The following is a 24,842-nucleotide window of genomic DNA, read 5'->3' on the forward strand; positions in this document are numbered from 1 at the left end:
ACAACAGCTCTTGAGAAGCGGAGAAAACTGGTTCCTGGTGAAAACTGAAGTTCCCTTCAAGCATGGAAAGGGAACTGTAATTACTCCAGCTGGATTGGGACATGGCCAGCAGGCTTCTAAAATTTTGCTTGCTGCAAACTGCATCGAAAACGGTCAGTTCTGTCACTTTTTATCTGACACAGAAACGGAGCTTCCGAGAGCAAAGTTTTGCCTGGCACTGGGACTGGATGAAGATACAGAGTTCGGGCTGGGAAGGGAATCATCTAGTGAAATGCAAATGCCACCTCTGGCAGCACCAGGTATTTTATTGGCAGCTGTTTATTCAAGTGTTGACTCAGCCTAGTTTTTGAGATCTGACAAGATCAAGAGCCCTAAAGGGCTATGGCCGTGGGCATTAATAAAGTAATCGTGTTAAGAGATAATTAAGTTGCATTTATTAAATTCCTAATTAAGAAGCAAACTGTAAGTTTGTTAGGTAAGGAATGCTCAGTTGGAATTATTCACTTTCCACACCCTTGCAAAAGGTTAAAATGGGGAAAAAATGAAAAAATCCCCCACCTTCTGAAAAATAAATTATATTTTAGGTGTGGTGCCAGTGGAGGAAGCAAGACTCGAGCCTCTGCCCTCCCGAGATGTGCCGATTAGCACATGGAAGGGTGGGGGCTTCATTTGCAGAGTTTTACCCTCATCCTCCTGGGGAGGATTGCACAATGTGAGCGGGTGGTACTGCAGAAGTAGCTCTGTATGGGTGCTGCTCCTTGTGAACAAGAGTGAAAAGAAAGATCTTTTGCTTTCTTAGGCAGTTTGGGTTAAACTCAGCTCCCCTGTGAACCCGTAGCCTCCTCAAGTCTTAACAACAACCATAACCAGATCTCAACTGCAGGATGTATGCTCTGGCCAGACAGAAAGGGCGTGGAGGAATGAGATGTTTGGCTACCTGTGTTTTACAGATGGGGGAAAAACAGGACCTAAGAGTCTAAGCTAAGTCTAGCTTGAGATCTTCTTGGCAGAATCCCAAACAGATCAATCTTTCTCCGTTTAAAGTGAGTGAAAAAAGTGCTGAATTGTTACTTCCATGACAGGAAGATGGGAATCCAGAGGAAAAAAATCTGCTGGCATTATTTTGGGTATTTTGTTTGTTTGTTTGCTTGGCTCTGCAGAGGTGGAGGATGGGAAGAGGGCTCCTCCAGTGCACGGCAACCTTTCGCAGAGCTGGCGAGGGCGCGGTGATGCTGGCGGCTTTGGCCGCACCTAGGGGAGTGGATGGCATGCAGCATTTGGCCTGAGGCTCTGGGGCAGGCTTCTAGGTGGAGCCTAATAACCTTCCCCTGCTGTTCCTCCGAGCTACCGACAGCAGTCCTGGAAGCTGTGCTTTGGTTGATAATTTGTCTCCCGAACCGTGCTCCTTGCCTGAAAACTCTTGTGGAGCCTATCATTAATATAAATTTTGTTTGTTTGTTTGTTTGTTTGTTTTCCTACAGGATTTCCTTTCCCTCTCTGCATTGTATTCATGTCTTGCAAGACATTGTATTCATGTCTTGTATTCATGTCTGTAGACAGCTTGTGTATTTGGACTGATCACAGACATCTCTGATACTCATTTTCTGTTACTGGTTTGGTTTAAGCTCCTCTGTTCTCTAGAAGGGAGATTCCTCCCCAGTCTGCCTCATGCCCACACACATCCCAACGGCCTTGCTTTTCACACATCCCCCTGGTGAAATGCTGCCTGCAGACAGAGATCTAGCAGGAGTCTGCAGAAGCCATCCCACTGGCTGACTGCATGTCCCTTGATCCCTGGCCTTTCATCACAGCCAAGGGCACTCTGAAGCATTTCTTCTGTGAGCACCGCAGTAAAGATGACAGAAAGACTGAGTTTGTGGAAAGGTTTAAAGTCTGGGGCACCGGCTGATCTCCAGGTTCAGCTGCTGCTAAACTGTGTCTCCACTGGGCAGTGCATCCCAGTCCAAGCTGTTCCAGCACCTGGCCTGGGTGCGAGCAGTTGTTTCTTTCGGTGGTCCTGAGAAGCATGGGGAGTCAGGAATACAAGAATTCCAGATCCCATGAGGATTATTTTCCTTTCATGCACACACCATGGCAGGAGATAACATTCAGGACTAGCACGAATCAAAATCATGACTGAAGAAGAAATGTGGTAGGCACGTATGTACGCAATGACAAGTGGTTTGTGAAGACTTTGTACTCTTATTTTGCCTCCTCAATCTTTTCTGGTGCCTCTGTCTTTGGCTCCCATTCTGCTATAGGTTCCTCAGCCTGTAACAGAACCTATATGGCATTAGTGACATCTTCAGCCAGAGCCAAGTCTGTTCCTTGCTGTCTTGCGTCAAAAAAAGAAAAAAAGAAAAAAAAAAAAAAAGTCAAGTTTCAGGCATTGAAACTTGCATGATTTTTTTTTTGCATGATTTTGGGAGGCCTTTTGCTTCTAAAGCCTTGCACTCACAGGCTGGGTGTTTATGCTGCTTCCTCACTTGTATCCTCCAGCCACAGAACAGGTAAGCACCAGAGGATGTTAGTCGAGCTCTGGATTCATGCACAGAGCCTCTTTTAAGGAAAGAGGGTGTGCTCTGAGGACCTGGGTGAGGGACAGAACATGCAATTAAGGGGCTGAGACTGTGTGACACAGTTCCTGAAAGGCTCTTGCTGGGGTAGGGGGGCAGCAGCAGCCACATGGCACCAGGTGTCACCCATGGAAAGTGAGACCTTGCAGGTAACAAGCAGAGTTGGATTGTGCCTTAAAGCCATTCGCTTCAAATCACTTCAGGTGTTAATGTCATTACAAGCTGGATGAATGTTGACAAGGAGGACACCTCCTTTTGACTTCTCCCTTTTTTTTTTTTTTTTTTTTTCTGTGCAAGTAGCAGGACCAGCATTCAAGCAGTGTTTTCTTGAATACAGTGTCTGGCTCCCATTAGTACCCCTACTGCTTATTTTCATTTCAATCAGCCAGGAAAGCAATTAGCACAGAGGTGAGATCTCTGATAAGATCAATCCCTTTTCTGGCAGCTGTTCAGAGTCTGAAATCATTGTGAGGATATGAAGTGCCCACAAAATGATCCATAAGTCTTGCCTCTCCTGTTGAACTAGGTCCATAGTTTGGTAGGAAGGGGTGATCTTGTGTAGTGGGCAGGGTTGTCTTTGCCACACCATGAACACTAGCCAAAGCTGAAGCCTCCCTTCATATGCACGTATATTTTACTAACCTGAATTTGTACTGGCAGAGGTTGAGGGGTGCTTGTCACATATGTGGTTGTACATTCACAAACACTTACTCACTTCTACATACTAATATATATATATATGTATTTAATTTCTTTCTATTAGGGTTGCTTTCTCCGTGGGAACTCTGATTTACAGCGATACTCTTTCTGGTTATTCAAATTCCTTTTCTCTACCCTCCTCCTGTTGCCTCTTTCATAGCTTAAGCCAAAATATTTGTCTACCACAAGCGATCAATGCCAGATTTGTTGTATGGGCAGGACTAACACAGTAAAGGATAACAAAACAGAGAAAATTGATGCTTTACTAAAAATAGTCCTGCTGCAGAAGGTAGAAACTAGTTCCTCATGTCAAAGCTAAAGGATAATTAATTGAGCAATTGGGATGAATTTGGAAAATGGTTCTTGGTGAACCACATCCTTCCCGTGCTCAATGAGCAGGCAGTGTGTGTGCTCTGAGGGGGCAGAATGATACAATTAAGTGAGTGTAGCAGTGGTGAGAGGGGCTGTGTTTACAGCTGTCGGTGACTAAAGCTGCCTATCATTTTGTTTTTATTGCAAGAGGTTAGAGCATTATTGCCAGAGGCACGTGGGCAGTTCTTGAGATATTCCTGTCTGAATGCGTGGAGCCCAGTCTCATGTGGAGACTTGGCAGAGGGAAGGGGACATGACCAGGTTTCTGGGCCTGGCATGCCTTGAGTCTGCCCCAAACAAAATTCCTTGCCTGCTCTCTACTGTACTTCACCTGTCGTGCCCACAGACTGTCACTTGCCAAGGGCTCAGGCAGTGCCAAACTCTCATTTTAGCAGGGGGACATCCATGCTTTAGGATAGCAAACGCTACTGGTCCGTTGGAGGTTATTTAGACTTAATTCTGTATTCTGCACGCTGGACCAAGGCCTGCAGCTTAATGCAGCTATACTACTGGATCTACTGAACATCGCTTTGTCATTTCATCTGTTGTCCTCTAACCCACGGTCTCTGCGCCATCTGACTCAAATCTCCCAAACGGAGGATGTTTTCACCATTTTGCTACAACAGATTAGAGCAGCTGATTCCTGAGGCAGCACCTGCTGTTTAATTACAGCTAATAGATTGTTAGCTATAAGCACCACAGTTACCAGCCTAGGAAAGAAAACTGTGCCAGAAACAAGCTGTTTGTGATGCTGGGGAACTGGAGGCTGCTGGGGGATATGAGGCATGCCTGGGTGAGTCTGTTGTGCTTTTCTTTGAAGAAGAAAATATCAGAGTAAGTGGGAAATGACCTAAAATGACCTGGAACAGAACAGGTGCCACACTACTTTTGTTGACAGTCTGCACCATTAATAAGGTCACAGATATAATGAGATGCCTGTGTGAAAGGCCCAGCCACAAGCACTGTGCCCCCTGCAATTAGTCAGAAGGTCAGCAACATCAAGCTGAAGGGGCAGAAGAAGGAAGAGCCACAAGAAGCACTGAGATGAGTGTTAGGTCTTGACTGCCTAACATAAACCTGTATGAAATGTTTTCTAGAAAATAACCTAGCTTTGATTCAAGAATGGCCAGGGGAGGAGAATCTGCAACTTTTTAAGCTAGATTACAAGGTTAGTAAAAGTCTGCATTAAGAAGGTGTGCTATGTTCCTAGTCAGGATTTCGGTATGAGGCCACTTGAGCTTATTGTGTCTGTGGCAGTGGTAAGAGAAGGCCCTCTTGTGAAACACAGGTGCATCTAGACTGTTGTCAAGTCATCTCTTAATCTTATATTCAGCAGGCTAAAGGAAAGATATGGCCCATTGAAACCAGTGGGTGAACCACTCATCACCTGAATCAGTTATTTCCTAGTTATCAGTGATGATGAATTAGGCAGAGGTCTTTCTGCCTCAATAGTAAAGCACCTATAAATCTAATGAAAGACATGAGTAGGTAGAAGAGAGAAACACAGACTGGTGCCCTTACTGAGGATGAGACCAGCAAAGCTCAGCTGTGACAGTGTCCCAGCATCTGTTTTGTCAAACACCATGATGTGGGCTGGCCAGCTGGTGCTATGCATAGCTGTGACTGGCTGCAAGGCATTATTTCCTGTCTGGTGGGCAGGAAACAGGGAAGCTGCAAGGTTTTGAATTGTGGAGGTGTGACAGTGAACGTGGGATGTAAAGAAAAGAAACACTCTTTCCCTGGAAAGAGGGTTGCTTCCATTCTGCTTTTTTTTTTTTTTTTTTTTTTTTTTTTTTTTTTTTGCTACTGAGCCTTTCTAAAACAGGCTATAACATTGTTTTGGATAGTCTTACAAGGCTTTAGAAATATCCAGAGAGGTATTATTTAGAAATACTCAGAGGCTGTCCTCTTGGGGGAGACTTTGACTCCCTTTGTGTATTGCCTAGTCTGCACTTTGCATTCTCTTGTCTTCACTAGATTTATTCTTGGCATCTTGAATCCTTGGGTGTCCTAGACATGCAGGCAGGGAAAAAACTTAGTAAATGAATGCGGTTCTTCCTCTGTACAAAGGCAGTATCAGGCATATCTAGGCCATCCCGTATAGAACACCTAGTCATTTTGATTAATTGTCTAAACCTGTTCCTGGATCCTACGTGAAGATGATCCCACAGTCTAAGTGAAGTTGTCTACAATAATGCTTGACTAACATTACAGTTATGAAGTTTTATTGCACTGATTAACTGAAATCTTGCTTATAATAAATTCAGAATTTATTATTTTTTTAGATGGAGAGAACTTAAGCCATATTCTTTAATTTCATTTTTTTATACATTTAAGGTATTTTGCCATATATTCCTTAAGTCTTTCCTGTGTGAGGCAAAACAAGTATGTTCTTTCTAACTTTTTGTTGTTGTTCACTGTAATTCCTAAACTATCAATATTACTAATTTTCCTTTAACTAGCTTGCATTTTGGGTAAGTGTGAGGCCTAGAAGAGATTAAAACTCTGCTAAGGTAGAGATTAAATCTGCAATGGTAGAAAAATACATGTAACCTAATAGCAAGTCATACACGACAGTTCAGTGCACTATAAGGTATCTAGTGCTGCTCAGTAATGAATAGGGAAAATGTAAGGATCCTACTATACTTAATCTATAAGTCTGTCTCTGCATTCAGCAATCAGTGGTTTAAAAACTTCCTGAACTGGTGGTTGCATCTGCATCATCATATTTAATAGGCCCTGATGGGCTAATTGGTTGAAAAAGAAGTTAGACAAATCTTATGGTTAATCTTCAAAGCATCTGGTGACACTGAGTTCCTCAATTTACGTGCTATCCACACAAAAAACATATTTCCCACAGCTTGTCTCAGATGTGTTTGCCTGGCAATTTAACCACTGCTCCCTCCCTCCCCGTTAGCTCTTGCATCGTGAGAAATAGCAAATGTTCTTCACGTCTTCCTTATCACTTATGTTTGCACAGACCTGTGGCATGCTTCTTTTCTAGTACCAAATGTGTACCGCTCCTGTAGTCCTAGAATAAGATTGACCTTTTCTAGACAAATTATAACAATTGGTTTGCACTCTGGGCTCCTGTTCAGTTTGTGGTTTGGTTTAAGTCCTGACCATTTCTTTCAGGGAAGTTAGTCCCCTTTGTGAATAGGTGGATTTTTTTTCTTTCTCATCTGTATCATAGGACTTCACACTTCTCTTTTCATCATGAAAGACAAAGTTCAGCAGACATTTATCCTGCAGGTAGGGATCACTGGAATCAGTACTGTGTGTCTTCACTAAGGGCACCAAAACTCTGTATCACAAGATATGTTTAACCAACAGTTCTCTTTCTAGTTCTCTACTTCTACATTTATTTATTTATTTTTCAGGAACAAAAACCAGAAGCTTGTCTCTATGAAGCTACCTAAATTTAATCCATTGATTAGTGCCAAGGAATAAGAGAGTGCTTCTGGATGGGTAGGTGGCATCTGGGGATTTGATTGCCTGAACTTTGAGAATTCAGGATTATTGGCTATGCCAGAGTAGTCTGAGAACCTTTCATCCACTTTGATTGCTGTTTCCACAACAGAAAGTAATAATTAAATGCTGGGCCCCAGTCAAACTAGTCTGCCAGTTCTCGCATCATATGTGGTATTTCACCTGAACAGTTCCTTCCAGCTAAACAAATGAGGTGATCACTTAAGGGTCAAATTTTTCATCTTAAAGCTTAAGGAGAAGTGCTGGGAGATGTGATCCCTAAAGGCAAGTAAAAATATAATTTTATATTTTTTTCATTGGAAATTCATGACTTCTTGAAGTCTTAGGGAGGGTGTAATGTTGAAAATTGAGTTAAGTTGCATATGATTCGCTTAAATCCCTGTTTGCTGCCAGGAGCCAGTGTCTTGGAGCTTAAGCTGCTGTTTGGAGAGCTGGATGCTAACTTGCTGCCTTCTGCCAACCTCGGGCTCGGTGTCACAGTGCTGCACCGAGCCACCAGAGGGAGATGGAGGGTAAATTTCTCAGAGGACCTGGGTTTGGCTCTCCAGCGTCTCTGCAACCTTTCCAGGGGCTGTTGTACCCTGAGGATGGCCACCAGAAAGGCGCAGGCTCTGCTGCAGGCATTGCATGTGTGCACGCCTGTATGTGCTGGGTAAGGTTATAAAGCTGGATGAGCTAAAACTACTGCAGTTACAAAAGGTATCCAGCGCAGGCTTTTGCCATCTCTTACCTCTTTTCCTAATGTGGCCTGATTTAATGGCATTGATTGTGATTAAATAACCTTTGGTGCTTTGTAGAAGTGAGTTTTTGCAGCTGAAAAAAGCTGCATAGCAGTCATGCAGAGAGGCAAAACAGCCTCTTCGTTCCACTTTTTCTTCCTGTAAGCGGTATGTGTGTTTTATCACTCGCTCTTACGTGCATACTTCTAAAACACTGATTTTAAAAGCTGGAAAGCTGCTGTTTCAGCTCTGCTCCAAATGTTTTAAGGATGGCTCTGCAGGGTTTTAGTGGGACCAAAGTGACCTGCAGGTAACCCACTGTTATGGGCTTCTCTGGAGGATGAAAGTGCCAGCATTCTGTGCAGGACACTGCATGGACAGTGGTGTTGGAACAACACGACATATTTTATGGGATTTTACAAGGTTTTAGGAAGGAGGTTTCTCATTGGGTAATTTATGAGGGTAATGAAAAAATTGTGAGGTCTGCTGTGATTACAGTTTGGAGCAACCAAACCTTTGTCATTTATGGAAGTTGTGACTATTCCTTGCCCCATTCTGTAACTTCTTTCCTGCAGAGAAGTGTCCTGCATGCTTTCTTTAAAATACAGCAGCAGCTGCTCCTGCCTTTCTGCAATGCCACAAATCTCCTGCTGAAATGGGGCGAGATGCTGCAGTTTCCTGCACAAATTAACCACAGACTTCAGCTGCTGAAGTAATTGCCTGTGGGAAGGGGACAGCATGTAATTTGAGAAAGGATTTTTGCCTTCCCTACTGCGTGTAGGAGAAACCTGCTTGGTACATATGCCTGGTGCTGGAAAATCAGAAGGGCTGGAGAAAATGGCTGCACCTGTGCTCTGTAAATGTGTCCACATCATCCTTATACAGGCTTGCTCACTTGTCACTTCTTTCACCTTGGTGATATCTGGAGGGTGCTGCTGTACTAAACCTTTATTTTGAGCTCTTTGCAGTCCCTCAATGTTCTTTCAGTAATGTTATGTGTCTGGTTTAATTGTAATAAATGCTGTATTTATGTCCATAAAAATAATGAAAGGGCTTTGTTCCTCATCCACATACTACTTATTCTACATATCTGACCTCAGGAAAGTTACTGGGAATCTTCTGTAGAGCACAGCTGGGTGCTGGTGATGATACAAGTGGGGGATGTGAAAAACATACGGTGGCCCTACCTCTACATTAAGGATAATATAATTATGTGTAACACAGGAAATTACAGGCCAAATGCTGACCACTGCATCCTATGTAGATTTTGCTGAGATTGGCTTTGATTGTCAACTGGTGGCCAGAAATGAGCTGTGACTCAGTTTTCTCTAAGGCCACCCACCTGGTGGCTCAGAGGCACTGGAGTAGGCAGATTGCTTGTGGCTGCAGCAAATGCTACAGCCAGAGGTCAAGTGGGCAGGAGATGGCATTTCCCTGCCCATGCAAAATGGGTTGTCCTGATCCTATCTTATTGGTAGATTTGTTTTAGGCCAGATGTGAGCTGGCTCCATGTACTGTAGTATTAAAACTTCATATATATTTATGCACACCCTCATTGGAGAAGTCTCAGTATCAGATTTTGATGTTAGTCATGAAAATCTGTTGGGAGGGATAGGTAGGAGGAAGTATTCACAAACTATTACTCCAGGGACTTCTGCTAACAGGCTCACCAACCCACTGCACTGAATTGGCTGAAAACCCCTGTGGGAGGTGAACTTTGAGATGCTTGCAGATGGAGCTGGGATGGCCTTACCTGCTCAAAATATAGCTGTGAGTACAAGCTCCAGCAAGTCCCATGGATGCTGGTATTTGCTGCTATGGCCTCTAGGTACTCTGGTGAGAACGACCTTTGTGGGATACAGGAGTGATTTGCTAATCATCAGGAGTAAGGAGGGTGTGGCAGGGGAGGGATTGTTCCATACACAATCTGTCTCATATGCTTTCTCCGTTGACTCCTGTAAACCACAGAAATCCCAACATGCTTCTGTCTGGAGGGAGAAAGAGGTGAGGTGAACCTTTAGTCTCACCTATACATCGGTCCTTATGATGTACTTGGGTGGAGAGACAGAGCCAATGAATCCCTAGAGAGGAAAAGGCAAAGGCCTAGCAGATGCCTCTGAAAAGATGTGGTGGTAGGGATTTTTTTTTCCTCCTTTGACCTAAATCAATGAAGCCATTTTCAAAGTAGACCTGAAAGGATGGGGTTCCTTGCACACCTTCAGGCTTGTTTAGTCACAGGTGAGCCCCCTGCATCTAAGCCACCTGTTTCTGTGCATTGAATCAGTGTTGTCTACAGAGGTGCCAATAGAACTAACATTTCCTTTGTGAAAACCATTGTTTGCATGAAATTCATGACCTTTAAAGGAAGGGGAAGAAATATCAGCCTTTTTGTAGCCATTCCAGCTTAGCAGGTGCGATGGACAGGACGGTCAAACTTTGCTGTAGGTGGAGCAAGAGGAGAAATCCTGGAGGCCTGCTTGTATTTGTGCACTCATCTTCTCCAGGGAGGCAGTTGGTCTAGCATGCTGCCCATGTAGCAATGCTGCTGGGCTGAGAAGGGGAGAAAGGTAGGGGTTAAAATGCAGAAAAACTTGCTCTTTGGCTGTCAAGCTGACAGCAAGCTTGTCTTTCTAAGCCACAAGAATTCCACTGTTAAGGAAATTAGTACCTGAAGCTAGCTTGCAGGAGAGCAAGCCTTGAGATAGTCTTGGTACATCCTAGTTATTAGTGTACTCAGTAAACAAAGGTTTTGTGGGAGAAGAGCCTGCTTTGTGACCCTCCTTTGTTCGGCCTTGCTTTCACATTCTCCCTCAGTTCTTTGTGTAATGTTAGAACAAATTTTGATAACTTATGTGGCTGACCTAGAGCTCAGAAAACTGGAGAAAAAAATATCAGGAAAGAAAGTATAGTGTCAGTGCTTCTCCCTGCCTGGTCACTGCTCCTTTTCCCTAGCCCTGGCTGCCAGTAGCTCAGGTTGATCTTGAAACAGAGATTGCTGGGTGGGAGGAGAATTGAGCAGCAAAAAGGCAGGCAGGACCTCAGCATTACAGGAACTAATATTTTCTGGGAAGGAAAAACAAAAAAAAAAAAGAAATCCCTAAGCAGCTCTGAAAGTCACCACATTACAAGAGGGTGCACTGAAATGTGTTGCTGGTGCCTGAAATCATTCAGTATGTCTTGGCTATGTCAATGGCTTGCACATGCTTTTTTTTTTTATTTTTTTTTTCCTTTGAGTAGCAAAAATGGCAGATGATAGATTTCTGGGGTTGGTAGTGTGGTTCAAATCAATTTATGTTGTCCCGGGTTCCTCAGAGTGCAGTCCAACAAAATGAATTCAGTTGTTTTTGTGCCAACAAGGGCCACATCACGACTTGACTTTCACAGCCAAACCGGAGGGGTAAAATTCTCACCAGCCTTCTGTTCAGTAGGTACGCAGCGCTTTCTTCTGTACTGAAACCTAAACACAATCACCCAAACTTGTCCAGTTTGTAGAACTGAACCTGAAAGATCACATGCCCAAACCTTCTCTCTGAATTTTGCCGTAATAGTTTCTATCAGAAAATGGGATGCAAAGTGAAACAGAAGAGCTGTTCATCACCTGCCTGTTTTAATCAGGATTCCACCTGGTGAGAAATTGTAGTGAGGTTCAGTCAGATTCTTGCTGCTCTGCAGTGATTTTCCTATCTCTACTTCAAACCACCCTCTGTGGTGTTTTTTAGAGAAAGAAGAATGTGCTGCTCTGCTCCACAGAAGCTACTTATAGCAATGTTCATGGTGCTGGAGGGATGTCAGCTTTCCTAAGCTGTGGGGCAGGGGGTAAGCAGGGATTCAAGATAAGAATAGCACATGAAATCTTAAATTTGACAGGCCTGTCAGGGAGGAAATTACAGCTTGGAGGAGGAAAAGTGGTTGTCTTTTCGAATTTTCTGTAGTAAATATAAAGTCTGGGGGTTTTGGCGGTGAGGAGGCAGTTCCACCAGGAATGTGTAAGGCTTTGTTTGGGACATGCCTGCCACAGCTGTTTTCCATTATAAGAGAGCAAGAGGAGGACTTGGTGACAAGGAACACTCTATGCTGTGGTAGAGCTGGTGTAAAAGGCAGGCTAAGGGTTAGAGGCTGGAAGATGCTGGAAATCACTTAAACAGCCCAGGTGGTACTTGAATGAGCTTGGCATTGAGTTGTCCTTTCCTTCCCTTCTCCACTGAAACAATAAATTGCTGACCTCACCTGGCAGTAACTGCAATGCAGTTTCCAGCTGTACCAGGGGCTGGACTCTTGTCTCTTTATAGTCTGTGTTTAAGAATATTTTGCTTGCTTTTTAAATTATATTTTAAAGCCTGTTCTCAGGCCAGCTTGAATGTGTACTGTGGAAGAAATACTGGTATTTATGGCTGCTACGCTGAGTTTCTGCAAAAACTTACACCACAGGGAGTGGAGGGCAGAAGGGAGGATGAGAGGTGTGGAGAAGAGCTCTGTAGCTCTGATCTAGAAATGTGCTGGCGCACATACATGCACTATCACAGGCTGTTCACAGGTCAAGAGTTGCTCTGGCCTCATCTTTGAGGCAAGATCAGTGTGTCATCCCAGTGTTGGAACAGGGATGTCCAGTAACATTGAGATACCCCTTACCCGCCGGTTGTGCAGAAGAGTCCCACACAGGGTACAGAAGCTCTGTTTGTCACCACCTGTGTGGCTGCTTCTCTGGAGATCAGCCTGCAGTTGTGCCACCTTCTGTGAGCCATCCTCTCCTCAGCAGACTTGGGCTGGCTTAGTCAGTTGGCCAGACCTTCCCCAGGGGAAGAGGAGACACTTCCAGATAGCACAAGCGTTAGTGAAGTGGGACCAGGTATTTGGGTGCTGTGAACACCCAGCAACTAGGCCTGAGTTTCTGAAGTGCCACCCTTGGGCCCAGTCTTTCCATCCTTAGTACCCTGAGATGTTTAAGAAATCCAGCCTTTTATTTCAATGTTTATATGACTGCCAGTCTACACACCTGGTCTTGCATTGTGTGTGTATGTAAGATATTGGGATATTTCACTTTACTCTTCCTGGTTGCCGTCCTATTTTAAGGGAAGGAGGTGAATGATTTTTTGCTTGTCCTCTAAGTAAGACTCAGCACTGATGATGTCCTACCTTACAGGAATACCAGCTTACTAATGAGTTTGGTCTTTGAATTCAAAGCTGTTTGTTTCCCACCTATTCCAGCCTGGGTTGTGCCCACAAACTCCTTCAGAGTCCTTTTGGATTATTTCTTATAGTTAAAGAGCAAATAAACGAGAGTTCCTCTTGTTTATGAGGGAAATAAGAACGTTAAAACCAAAAACTGGCCTGTTCCCTGAGGACATGTTATTGTGATAACGGGGAGCTGATGACTAACCCAGGGCAGTACCAGAAAGCCAGCATGATGACCACCACTCCTACCAGGGCTCTGGTGTTGGCTTCTTACAGTGACATCACGGCGCCAGGAGCTCAGGCCAGGGACAGTCATGGAGCCAAAGAAAATATTTAAGCAAGGGCTGATGAGCACAGACTGCGTCTCTAACGTCATGTGTTTCTTGGAAATTTGAGTGCTAAGAGCTCAAGCTTTTTCACTTCTGCTGTAACAACAAGTCAACAGCTCAGACTACCTCCTTCCCTCAATCTTTTCCCCTATCTCTTCTCTTCCAACTTATTTTTTATTATTTTTCCCCGTGGGTCACAAATAATGATTATTCTTCACTTACAAGGCTTGAAAATAGCAGGGAGGTATGGAAAGAAGGATTCAGCCTCTCCCATCCAGATAGCATGGGCTGGAACACAGAGAAAGCAACAGGCTTTGTGTCCTTTCTCCTGGCAAAGACAGGACAAAGATAATATGCAGGTCAAGTTGCCCAAGGAGAGGGTATCAATAAGGCATTGATGAATTTTGGAAGGATAGCTTAGTTGTTGTTTCTCTTTCTTTGTTCTTTTTGGCCTCTCAAACAGGTTACAGAACTAGAACAGGTCTGGCTCCTGCTTCCCAGTCAGCTGAAATTCCACGGGATGTGGCTTCTCTGCTTTTCCTCTCCAGTCCTCCAGAGATGAGACTTTCATACTCCAAATACAACCACTTCAGAGAGAAGGCACAGGCAGACTTCCCCACACCCATTTTCTCCAAACAAGCAATGTGAGTGCTCCCCCTTTGACCAAGTAGCAATACAAAGTGCATTCCACAGCTTCTTGCTGAAATTCACTGCCATAGGTTTAGCTACCACTTGCCCTCTTTTAATTGCAATTATTCAAAGACATACCTTTTAGTTCAAGTAGGAGGAGTTCTGGTGTTTTATACTAAGTAGAGTCATGATCAGATTTCAGCCTGAAGTTTTTGGAGGCTTGAAAAACCTTTCCCCCCCCCCTAAATCCAAGCTGCTTAATAACCTGTTGCAGCTTATACTTACTAATGGTCTCACACAGAGCTATTGCCCCTATGTAGATTTCTTTTTTTTTCCCCTGGCATGCTTTACTGAGGTTAGTCTTTTAGTCTTGGCAGATAAAGTGTGAGCTCCTTGTTTGCAAGTAGCTGCTTTATACATTCCACTTTGGCTTTTTATTGCCCAGTTGCTAAGGGGCCTTTATTTCTGTTGTGTTTTCCCTTTATTTTCCATTTGGTTTTGGGTTGTTTCAGAATTTATAGTGTCTTTTTGCAATAATAACAGATGTCAGCGTGGCTTGTCTCATGTCATAGACTGTGTAGACCAAAACAGGATTGACCGCCGTTGAACTGGGCCTCTTCACATGAGCAGGCGGTGCATCCTAAAAGTCCTTTGGGACTTAAAGGAAGGTAAAGACATGATTTTAACATGAGGAATCTTTTGTTTTCCTCACTGATGAATTGATGGAAGGTGGTGTAGTTGTGATGTAGTGTTCTTTACGTATGGACTTCAAAACATTTCAGAGGAAAGTAGGATTCTTCTCCCTTTTGTAGGTGGTTAAAGCAAAGCACACAGTAAAAGTATCATCAGATGCTGAACTTGAGAATACAACCCAAGCATTCAGCACCTCAGACCATGCCCTCTTCATTAGGTGATGTTGCCTCTATTTTCATTCCATTGCTGTCCAAATCTGCCTGCTGCACAGTGAAAAGTGTGTGCAATGGCTGTGGCTGGATGGGCATCTTGTTACCCCATGAAACCACAGAGCAGCATCAGCAATTTGCAGTGTGGCAGAGCCCTTTCTAATGCCATGACTTCCGAGATTACTAAAGTAAAGCAGCTTAACAGCTTTATCTACTTCTTTATTTTTTCCCCCTTCTTGGTGAGTATTTTTTTTTTTTTAAGCCTGGGCAAGAGAAGAGAAGCTAGTCAATTTGTACTTCAGTTCATTAGCACTGGTTTACCCCTTTGGGCTACTGGGCATCCTAGTAAACTAATGCAATTCTTTTGTAAGGAATTGTTAAAATCAGGGTGAAAAAGGGACAGCAAGAGGTCAGCTGGCCCATGACCCAGCCTCAGGAGAGAACTGACTGTGTGCAATAAATCTGAGGTGTGTGTCTTACTGGATTGCTTAAAACCTCTGGCAGGGCTGATTCCTCACTCTCCATTAGCATCTGTTCCAGCTAGCCTTATAATAATTTTCCTCAGTTCTAACCTGGACTTCCCTTGCTGTGATTTGAGCTTCTTGACCTGTTTACCAAGGGTGTAAATTTTTTTCTTTTCTCTTTAAAGAAGCTAATAGTCTTCTCACTTTTCTCAGTTCTCTTTCCTATAGACCAGCCAATCCTGATGACTGTTGCAGCTACTGATGCCATTTTCCAATGAATATCACAGCTACTCTGTAGCATTTTCATCCAACCCATATTTTTCTGGTTAGCTTTTGAGGTCATGTGAAACAGTGCTAAAGCCCTTAGCAGAGTTAAAGTATGTGGTTTCCTGTGCTTGTCATCTGTCTGTATCATAAAAAGGAATTTAAACACGCTTCAAGTGATTTGTTTGTGACAGATGTGTGCTGGATGTTACTTACCTCATGATTTACCTGGTGGGTGCTTCCAAACGGTTTGTGTTGGTTTTTGTTGGAATTGAAGTTGAACTAAGCAAGTCATGCTTCTGAGTCCTCCCTTTCCCTTTTCAAAGATGAATACAGTCTGCATTCAAAATGTGTGGATGACTCTTCTGTCTTCCAGAAACTTTCCAATCCTGCACAAACTGTCAGAGATTACCTGTAATGGCTCTGAAGGTTCTCCTAAATTTCCCAGGATTAATAATATCCAACTAAGAACAATGTATCAAGTCTATTCTGTTCTTCCTGAATTCTATCCTGAGGTTTTCCCATACATTGTTATTAATTATGTTGACTGCCTGATCCATAGTGGTTTAAAATGATTTTTTGCTTCAGTGTCTATTAAAAACTATGCCTGCTTCATGACATCTAACAAGAGACTTCATTGTCTTGTAGTAAATCAATTCCTCAATTGTTTTCCTTTCTCTGTTATTCTAACAAGGCAAGCTTTGTCATCTTTCTTCTCCATGCTAGTTGTATTTTTGTTTCTGCCATGGCCTCCCTGATTATCTCTGTATACCTGTACCGTTGTTTTATATCCACAGGCTTTCATTCTGTGGGGAGGGCTGCTGAAGAAGTCATGATTTGGTCTCTTTGTCCCTGCAACTTTTATGTTAGGGCAGTTTGTGTCTTAGGTACCCTTTCTTTAAGGATAGGAGACCTGTCTGAGCTTCTTTCCCATGAGATCTTTCCTCTGAATTCTGTTCATTTAATTCCATGTTCCTTACAATAGCTTAAACTGTTTTTTCTCGCTCTTTCTTAAGGCTCTGAGGCTTTGTTGTTTGGTCACTCTCAACCAGCTTGTGTTCCTCCTTTGTTTCAGTGTGTTTCAACACTACTAGCATCAAATAGGGAGGACTTCAATCCTGTGTGTGGTTTCTCAAGATTTTGCATCCACAGTGTTTCTCCTCATGTATGGTTGAGGAACTTGTGGAACAGCCCATGCTCTGTGATATTCCTGTCTCACTAGTCCCTTCCTTCCCCTGGCAATTAAAGGTATTCTCATAATGAAAATTGCCATATTTCAATTTGGCTGAAGTTTTATAACTTGGTTTCTAAACAGTTTTCTTATGGCCTGAATTTACACCGGGTGTAAATTACACTTCTGTCAGGTTTTATTCTTGATTTACCAGCCACATTGAGGAATTCAGATGCTTACTTTACAAAATCCCCCAGGGAACGCAGCAGCAAGGAAAACCCAGAAATGCTGGAGAGGTGAAAATCAGTAAATCAAAGCTAACTTTAAGACTGGCCTGTTTCTGCAGTGAAGTCAAACAGTAAACTGAAGATAGAGCTGGTGGAAATCTCTTGTAAAGACACTTTTTTTTCTCTGGAGTGAAGGAGTCCAAGATATTAACACTGTCATGTTTGGCACAAATGCTCTGATATGTTGACTTAAGCAATTGTTTTGATCTCATAGAAATCCAGTTAATAAAACCCTAATACTTAACACTTCTGTTTCCTAAGCTGAACGTCGTAAGTTTTTTGTTTTAATTGATGATGCTATGCTGATATTTCATTAGTACAAGTATTAGCTTTCAAATAAATTCTTGTGCAGAAGTTCTGAACTCCTGAGTGGTGCCTCAGCACCACATTCCTGTGCCTCTGTATGTGCTGTACTGTACCAAAACGCGTGTCTGTTATGTATTTGTACTGTGCAAATATTGTTTGTTTAATGTATGATCTCAGCATCAGAGAAATATCGGTGAACGTGAGTGGTGAAGTGTCCGGAATCATTAATAGATTAAAAAAACAAACAAACACCGCCTTGCTTTCCAACAGTGAAAGGTGCTACAAAAATCGTAGGTATTAGTTGGACTATCCGGACCTGCGGTGTGGCTGGTGATGCTCACCAATGCTGCCATCTACGGGAAGTTATTCACCATTACCGACCTTCAGGCACATTTCACGCTGTTGCACCACCACAGAAATAACTTCAGTTTTCTGTACAGAGTTTCAGTCAACTGACTTGCAACACAGTGAACTCAGTGTGGGCATATCATAGGTTCTCCTGTTTACGAAGTGCTAAGAGGATAATGTTCAAGAGAATGCTAAATGTAGGAAACTTGCACGTGTATGTATTGATGCCTGCATAAATACTATAGAAATACTATAGGAAGTCAGGACTCTTTTCCCATTTACACCTGTCTGCAGCTTTTCCTTTGCACGTCACTTTCTTTTTTTTTTTTTTTTCCCTTACCTTCCACCTCCTTTCTTTGGCAGCCGACAGGAGCACTTGGTGCGATCCCAGCAAGAACCACTCCAAGTGCTGTCAGCAGGCAGCTAGCACGTCGGGTTCATGTAACATTGCAATTGGGACCAGTTTCAACATCCACCATTTTAATATCTAAATAGTCATGGCACTGAGCCATGTCGTGGGGCCTTTCCCACTGCATACAAGAAAGATTCACATCTTGCCAGGACAAAGCAAGTCTTGCCTGGCATCTTAACCGCCCACAAAAATTAGTCAGACAGTAACTAGTCGAGCATGGCTTCACCCCTGCTTACAACACTTTTTATCTTAAGCAGCTTTGAAAAGTCAAAGAATTTTCTTTTTACGTGCTGAAAATGTCAAAGAAATGACCTTTGTGACCTTAGCTATAACTTAGTTAAGGGAGCATCTTACCACCAGTTTGCTCTGATACTATTTTTACATCTTCTAATCTTACACTACTTGACTTGGTGATGCTTTTAATGCTTGGAGGTGAGCTTTGTCTTTTAAGGTGTGAATGAATATGACAGGCATGTACTAGTGCTAACAGATCATGGTGTTTTGCAATGTTTCCTCTCTACACCCATGTGCTTGCTGAAAGGGTAATCACACTACAAATGTAGCACATTCTGTGGCCTGTCACACACATTGTAGCAGCTTATTTTTATTGTATTATTTTATAATATTTATAGTATTATTTTAGATGTATCAACCACAGTTGGTTGGGGGTAAAGTGAGGCAGGACTTGGCTGTTGTATGAATAAATGCTGTGTCTCTGAAGACAGATGGATGCCAGATTTACCTCTTCTACTATGAGAAGTATGGGCTACTCAGCAGTTTGAGTATGACTGCGTGGAGCTTCTGTTTGCAACCACTGACTGTAATCTGCCAGCTGTAGCAAACCTATGGTACATAGGGAAAAGAAGGCAAATACACCAACCGAAGTTTGCAGTGAATTGAATGTTGTGGTGAAAAGCCAGTTATCATGGGTGGGCAAATGGGAGATGTGGAATGATCATTTATAGACATCAATTACTGCATAATGCTTTTCTTCAAACAATGAGATTACCGGGGCTTCAGGATCCTTCATAAGAATCTTTCCTTGCTCTGCTTGGTACAAGACTCCTGTGTAATGCAGAGATGCTTGGAGCAGTGTAGAGGCATGTAAAGATGCCACCCTAAATCACAACACCTCTCTCTGACCCTTTCAGGATCTGCTCTTACATTCTTCTTATCTCAAGCCCAGTTCTTTCCAGTCAATGCTGCATTTGGAGAAGGCATCTCAGGTTACCCTTTATCTTATGTCTTGACTGGGGCTGAGATACTCCTTGAGAAGTTCCCATGTGATGAATATAGCATTGGAGTGAGACTGAAGAAACCTGCTACTGGCTGTTGTAGTAAGGCCTCAGGTGATACCTTGTGTTAATGGCTGTGCAAACCTAATGTTTTAGGTCCCTGCAAGCACTGGAAAAAGAGAGATGCATAGCTCTATGAATGGACCTACTTGGTCAGTTATGTGGATGCAGCATAGGCTAGATCTAATGACCTTGCAGTCTGGATCAGGCAGAACATATTATGTTCAACTTATCTGAATTTCTTAAAAAAACAACAAAAAAAAAGTGTTTCATTTGGGGATTTTTGTAGTGCTACTTCAATACTTATTTCTGTGCTGACTCCTTTAATTTTTGCTGTCGCTTTAGATTTCCACTGGAATACTGGAGTTGCTTGTAAAAAAAAAAAAAAAAAAAAAAAAGTCTTCCATGAGGAATATAGGGCAAAAAATTACAGCTGGCTTTCTGTGTTTCTCCAGGCAGAATCACTCTCCTTTCACACTTTCACAGTTCCCTTACTTCCTGCTAAAGGGATGATATTTCCTCACTTTGATACAGAACTTTGGTGACCGATAATGAGATGTAAAGTGCAGCTCAAATAGATTTACAACTGGCTTTGTGAAGGTAGCTGCATGGAAATTTTAAACAGCAACTCTTGCTTGTACAGCGCAGAGAAATGTGATGACTGCTGGTCTGGTAGCTGTAGCAGGGAGTTCAGTTGTGACCAGAAAAGTATTCAGAGTCCAAGAATCACCACCAAAAAAACCCACTGAACTATTTTTATGTTTTCATAACTTTTTATGGTGACATGTTTCTCTTCCTCAGGCAGTGTCAGCCCCTCTGTTCCTGAGGCTGCTGGCCAGCAGGAGGCTTTGGGAACAGGCTCTTTACCCTTGCCATCTCATTAACACAGGACAACCTTAACTATTGTTTCAATTAATACTACCAGGACGCCTTTCATACATTTTTTTTTAACATTGGTGTTCCTCTTGCAAACCTGTCAGCCATCTCTCCCTAAGCTCACTCCTTCCAGGAAGTCTGTCCCATAGCACTCTGATCTCTTGACTTGCAATGTCTCCAGATTTTCCTGTATTTACATTATTGGCATGTGTGTTCTTTTTGTCTCTGTTGGAGTAGAAGCTCTTGGCAGATGGGCCCTGAGTACTGTGGAAGATCTCAAGCACTGGCAAATGCTTAAAGATTGCCATTCTCGGGCTCCTTCCTTCTGTAGTCCCATCTAAATTACTTACAGCACTTCCCTTCCTTAGAATATAACTATTTGACAAAATTGTCTTTTTTTTTTTTTTTTTTTTCCCCTCCCAGCCCTGTTTAGCTGCTGTAACCTCACTGGGGTCACGACACTGGAAATGGCTGCACTAGAAATGTCAGGGTTTTACTTCCATGCATGGCACTGGAACCCTGCCTGGGAAGGAAAGTTCTCCAGTTTATACATGTATAATGCACAGTGTTCTACAGTTGTATCTATAACGCACACACGCTCTTTTGCTTGGCTGCCTAGGCCCCAAAAGAGTAGCTTTTTTGATATTTAACCATAACCCTTTCCTGACCAACCTAAACCTTTTAACCTTTTTCAGTGCTTGAACCCTTATAGCTCTCCTAATAAGCATAACAAGTCCTGTATAGAAAATTTAACATAACAAAGTTTGACTTGCTTTTCGTTGTTATTTTCATAAGTGTCTTAAAGCATACAAACCAGAGGCTGAAAGATCACTGGCTTTAACTTAAATCACACATTTTTTATGTCTGTATGACAGATTCTTGCTGTTTTAACTGTTCAGTTCATGTTATAGTTTATCTGGGGAGGGGAAAGAAACAATAAACTGGCCATTTAAAAAAAAAAAAAAAAAAAAGAACGTTGGGTTGTGGAGATATTTTGGGGAGTATTTGATCTGAACAAGATCTGCTTTTATGACTGTGCAATGCCAGGGAACCTGCATGATGTAAACAAATGTGTATGTCTTATGGCCTTTTTTTCTAGGGATTAGGAGGTAGTAATGATAATGCTCTTTTACCATGTCAGGCAGCTTAATTAGTGGCAGTGCAGCTATTTAGTTCTAAACATTTAAGTGTCATTTAATGCTCAACAAGTGACTTTTTTCAAAGCAGTGCCTGAAAGTCCTGTGCAACCTCAGACCTGGCTTGGACTGTGCTAGCATCTGCAGGGAATAATGCTCTGAACTGGCAATACAGATAAAGGAAGAGGAAAAAATTTACCATGTGGGCAGAATACAAGCAACTGATGTTGCGGGAGCCACTGAGTGGTTCCTATAGAGTCTGATGGATGGATGTGGAGACAAAGCTGAAATCTTCTGAAGCATGTCATGGTGAGCCCATAACGACACTCATCCTATGCGAAGATTTCTTCAGATGTCTTCTCAGTAGGTGTAATCTTAACTGTGGCTGTTGTATACGTGGTGTCCTCCTTGCATTGAGTTTTTGGAGGAGACAAGGGAACCTGCATCCAGATGATATTTTCCTCAGTCATTTCTTTCTTATTCTAGATTACCTATACACATTTTCTATTGTGATAAAGGGTGAGAAGGACTGAGTCCCTACATAGTTCTAGTTTGAGGCTGCTTTCTGTCCAAAAGGTGGGTGAGGAAGTATGAAGAAGTGTATTTGAGATGCTGAAAAAGGAAAGTGATTCAGTCTTATGGTCTTAGGAGTAGTAAAGGAAAATGTAGTCTTATTATTTTCTGTTCACTTTGCATTCTTTTTGTAAAGCACCACAGAATATCCTCAACGGATTTGGATCTAGTGACTTTGTCTTCAATAAACAGTGCTGCCCCAGAGGAATAAAGATGCATGTCTTGGTACTGATATTCACCATAAAATAAACCTGTGTGTCATTTATAAGGCAGTAAATTCACTTTAGGGGCTTCTGCAGTTGTCATTAAGTGTTTAGCTCTACAGGAGCTCAGACAGCTCTGGCAGCTGGGAGAGAAGGATGCTGTAAACTGGGATAGGAGGGAGAAATCCAGGAGGAGTAAATACATAGAAAGCATTTAAATCAATTCAGTCAAGCCAAGTTTTCCAGCTGTGGTGGGATGGCTAGGCTACCCCGAAGGACATCCCTCAGAGTTCACATACAGCTGGGCTCTTTGTTTTCCCTTCTATGCCTCTGCACTTCCCTCCTTTCTCCGTCAGGGATGACCACAATGGCAGAACGCAAGAACCGGCCTGCTTGCAACTTCGAGGGGGTGTGCTGGGCTTGCAGTCTGCACTTCTCCTCTTCCTTCTTCCTATAGCCAGGCCCTAAACCTGCTGCAACTTCTTTTACACTATGTGGACAGGATGAAAGGAAAATTATTCCCCCTGCCCCTTTCATGAAAGGAGAAACTGATGAAATGCTAGACTGTGACTTGCCCAGGGGGTTACTCAATGCCTTGTTTCACCTACGTTTTCTTGGCTCTGTTCTTGGAGTCCTACTTGGGTACTGTGTGCATGCAACCTTCTCTGAAAGGAGTGCCTCTTTCTTCTATCAGGAAAAGAAAAAAGAAAAGTGTAACACTATGTTGTTGCTATTCCAATAAGGTATTTTTAACCAGTTTTTTACTTCCTCACAAATGTATGTGTCCGATATTTCAGGAATGTCACACCTTTGCTCTCCCAGGTTTTGCTGGAGGAATTCTTGCAGGGCTGGCAAAAAGGTGGGAGGCAGCTTTCTCAGCACACAGGTCAGACTTCCTTTTGGAGTTGCCCAAGTTTAATTTTCTCCCCAAACCCCAACAACTTATTAGCTGAGGTTAAAATGGCATCATCCAGTTTGGAGGAATACTGCATTCCTCCTGACTGCTACTAGATTTGCCAGCACTTTAGATAGCAATTAATGTTTTAGCAGAGGTCTTATCATCAAAGCCCCCCAAAAAACATTCTGGTAAGACTTTTTTTTCTGTAGTTGCCTACCTCCATAGCCTGGTCTCTCTCCCCTTTGCTTTAGCTTTAAGTCTGCCACCCAATCTGTTAATTGAGGTAGGCTGATTCAGGAAGGAAAGGGGATACCAAGTGAGAATACTCTCTAAAAAGAAACATTCAAACATTTTATTCCAGCTCCATGCTACTGTGCAGAATGAACTTCCATGTGGCATGAAACTGCAGTTTATGCCCATGAATAGTTCTCTTGGTTTGCTGCATGGGTCCAGTTGGTCACCAATGGCTTTTTCTAGCCTAAAGAGTTATTCTTAAAGCAGATACCTTCCTTTGGAAAATGTGTTCTCTGTTGAAATCTGTCTAAATCCAGTCAGTGCCATCTTTATCTTTTTTAGCCTCTACTTTTGTATAACATGCTTCTGCCCCTTTCTTGTTGGTAATGCGTTTACATGAACAGGCAACACAAACTTGCTGCTGAAAAGTGCCTTTATTTGAGAAGTAAGGTAGATGAGAAGAGTTTTCAGAAAATGTTTTGGTGAGAAGAGAAAGGAAAATTCCCCCTCACAGGAGCAGGCACCCACCTTTTTTCCTGGAGACAGGTAAAGGAGCATGCATCTTCACACTGCTTTTCTACATCAGTTGCAGAAACTCTTCTTTTTAAACATGGGGCAAGCAACTTTTTCTGACCCTTCCTCTGCCCCCCTTGCAATCTCCTGCCTGGTTTTAAAGTGCTCCAGAAAGAAGAGGGAAAGGGAAAGGAGGGAAGGAAGGGAAGAAGACAGGAACAAGGACGGAAGAAGTAAAGAAGGAAGAAAACAAGAAGGGAAGAAGGAAAAGAAAACACCCCTAACTCCCCCCCCCCAAGCAGCCTCAAAGACAGAACCGCCCCAACAGCCCCCCAGAGCCCGGCGTCCCCTGGATCCGCGGGCTCGGGGCCTGGGCCGCTCCCCCGGGCGTGGGGCGGCCGGGCTCGGGGCTCCTCCCCGGGTGCGAGCAGGAGGAGGCGGAGGAGGAGAAGGAGGAGGAGGAGGAGGGTCGTCTCCAGCGCCTCCCCCCTTGCCCGCCTCCCTCCCCGCCGAGCGCAGCGCCCCGAGCATGGAGCCTGCCTGAGACGCTCCGGCGGCTGCTGCTGCGGCACAACATGGAGGCGGCGGCGCCGCCGCTCCTGCTGCTGCTGCTGCGCCTCCTGGCCGCCTCCCTGCTTCGCTGCCAGCCCGGCCCGGCCGGGGGTGAGTTCTTCTGGGCGCCGAGGGGCCCGTGGGGGCGGCGGTGGGGGGGAGCCTCAGCCCCTTTTGTTGTAGGACTTCGCCAAACTTATCCCCCCCCCTTCCCTCCTTCCCTCCCGGGATGGGGACGGGATGGGGTGAATGGGGTGAGACGGGGTTTTGGTGGGGGGTACGTGGGCGGGATTTGGGGTGAGTGGGGTTTTGGTGGCGGGGGTGCTTGTGCCACGGGTTGCTATTCCTGCTCCTAACCCCTCTTTGCTCCCCCTAAAGGCACGTGTGTGGTGGGGACTGGGGGGGGCTTCTTTCTGCACCCC

The 24,842-nt window shown here is 43.6% G+C and overlaps 1 protein-coding gene across 4 annotated transcripts in view; it reads left to right on the top strand.

Annotated features, from left to right (window-relative positions):
* Window positions 1-256: 256 nt before the first annotated feature.
* Window positions 257-24,842, top strand: part of LRP5 (LDL receptor related protein 5) — a 170,312-nt gene continuing 145,726 nt past the window's right edge. Inside the window, exon 1 of one of the 4 annotated variants that reach the window (XM_072038505.1) lies at window positions 257-299. In XM_072038505.1, coding sequence (XP_071894606.1) covers window positions 272-299 — 28 coding nt within the window. In that variant the 5' untranslated portion in view covers window positions 257-271. Of the gene's footprint in view, window positions 300-4,420; window positions 4,441-24,330; window positions 24,532-24,842 lie in introns of those variants that run through there. The other 3 variants (XM_072038506.1, XM_038179756.2, XM_027457566.3) reach the window with 3 other exon arrangements.

Source organism: Anas platyrhynchos, chromosome 5 (assembly GCF_047663525.1).
Source record: "Anas platyrhynchos isolate ZD024472 breed Pekin duck chromosome 5, IASCAAS_PekinDuck_T2T, whole genome shotgun sequence".
Classification (NCBI taxonomy): Eukaryota; Metazoa; Chordata; class Aves; order Anseriformes; family Anatidae; genus Anas; species Anas platyrhynchos.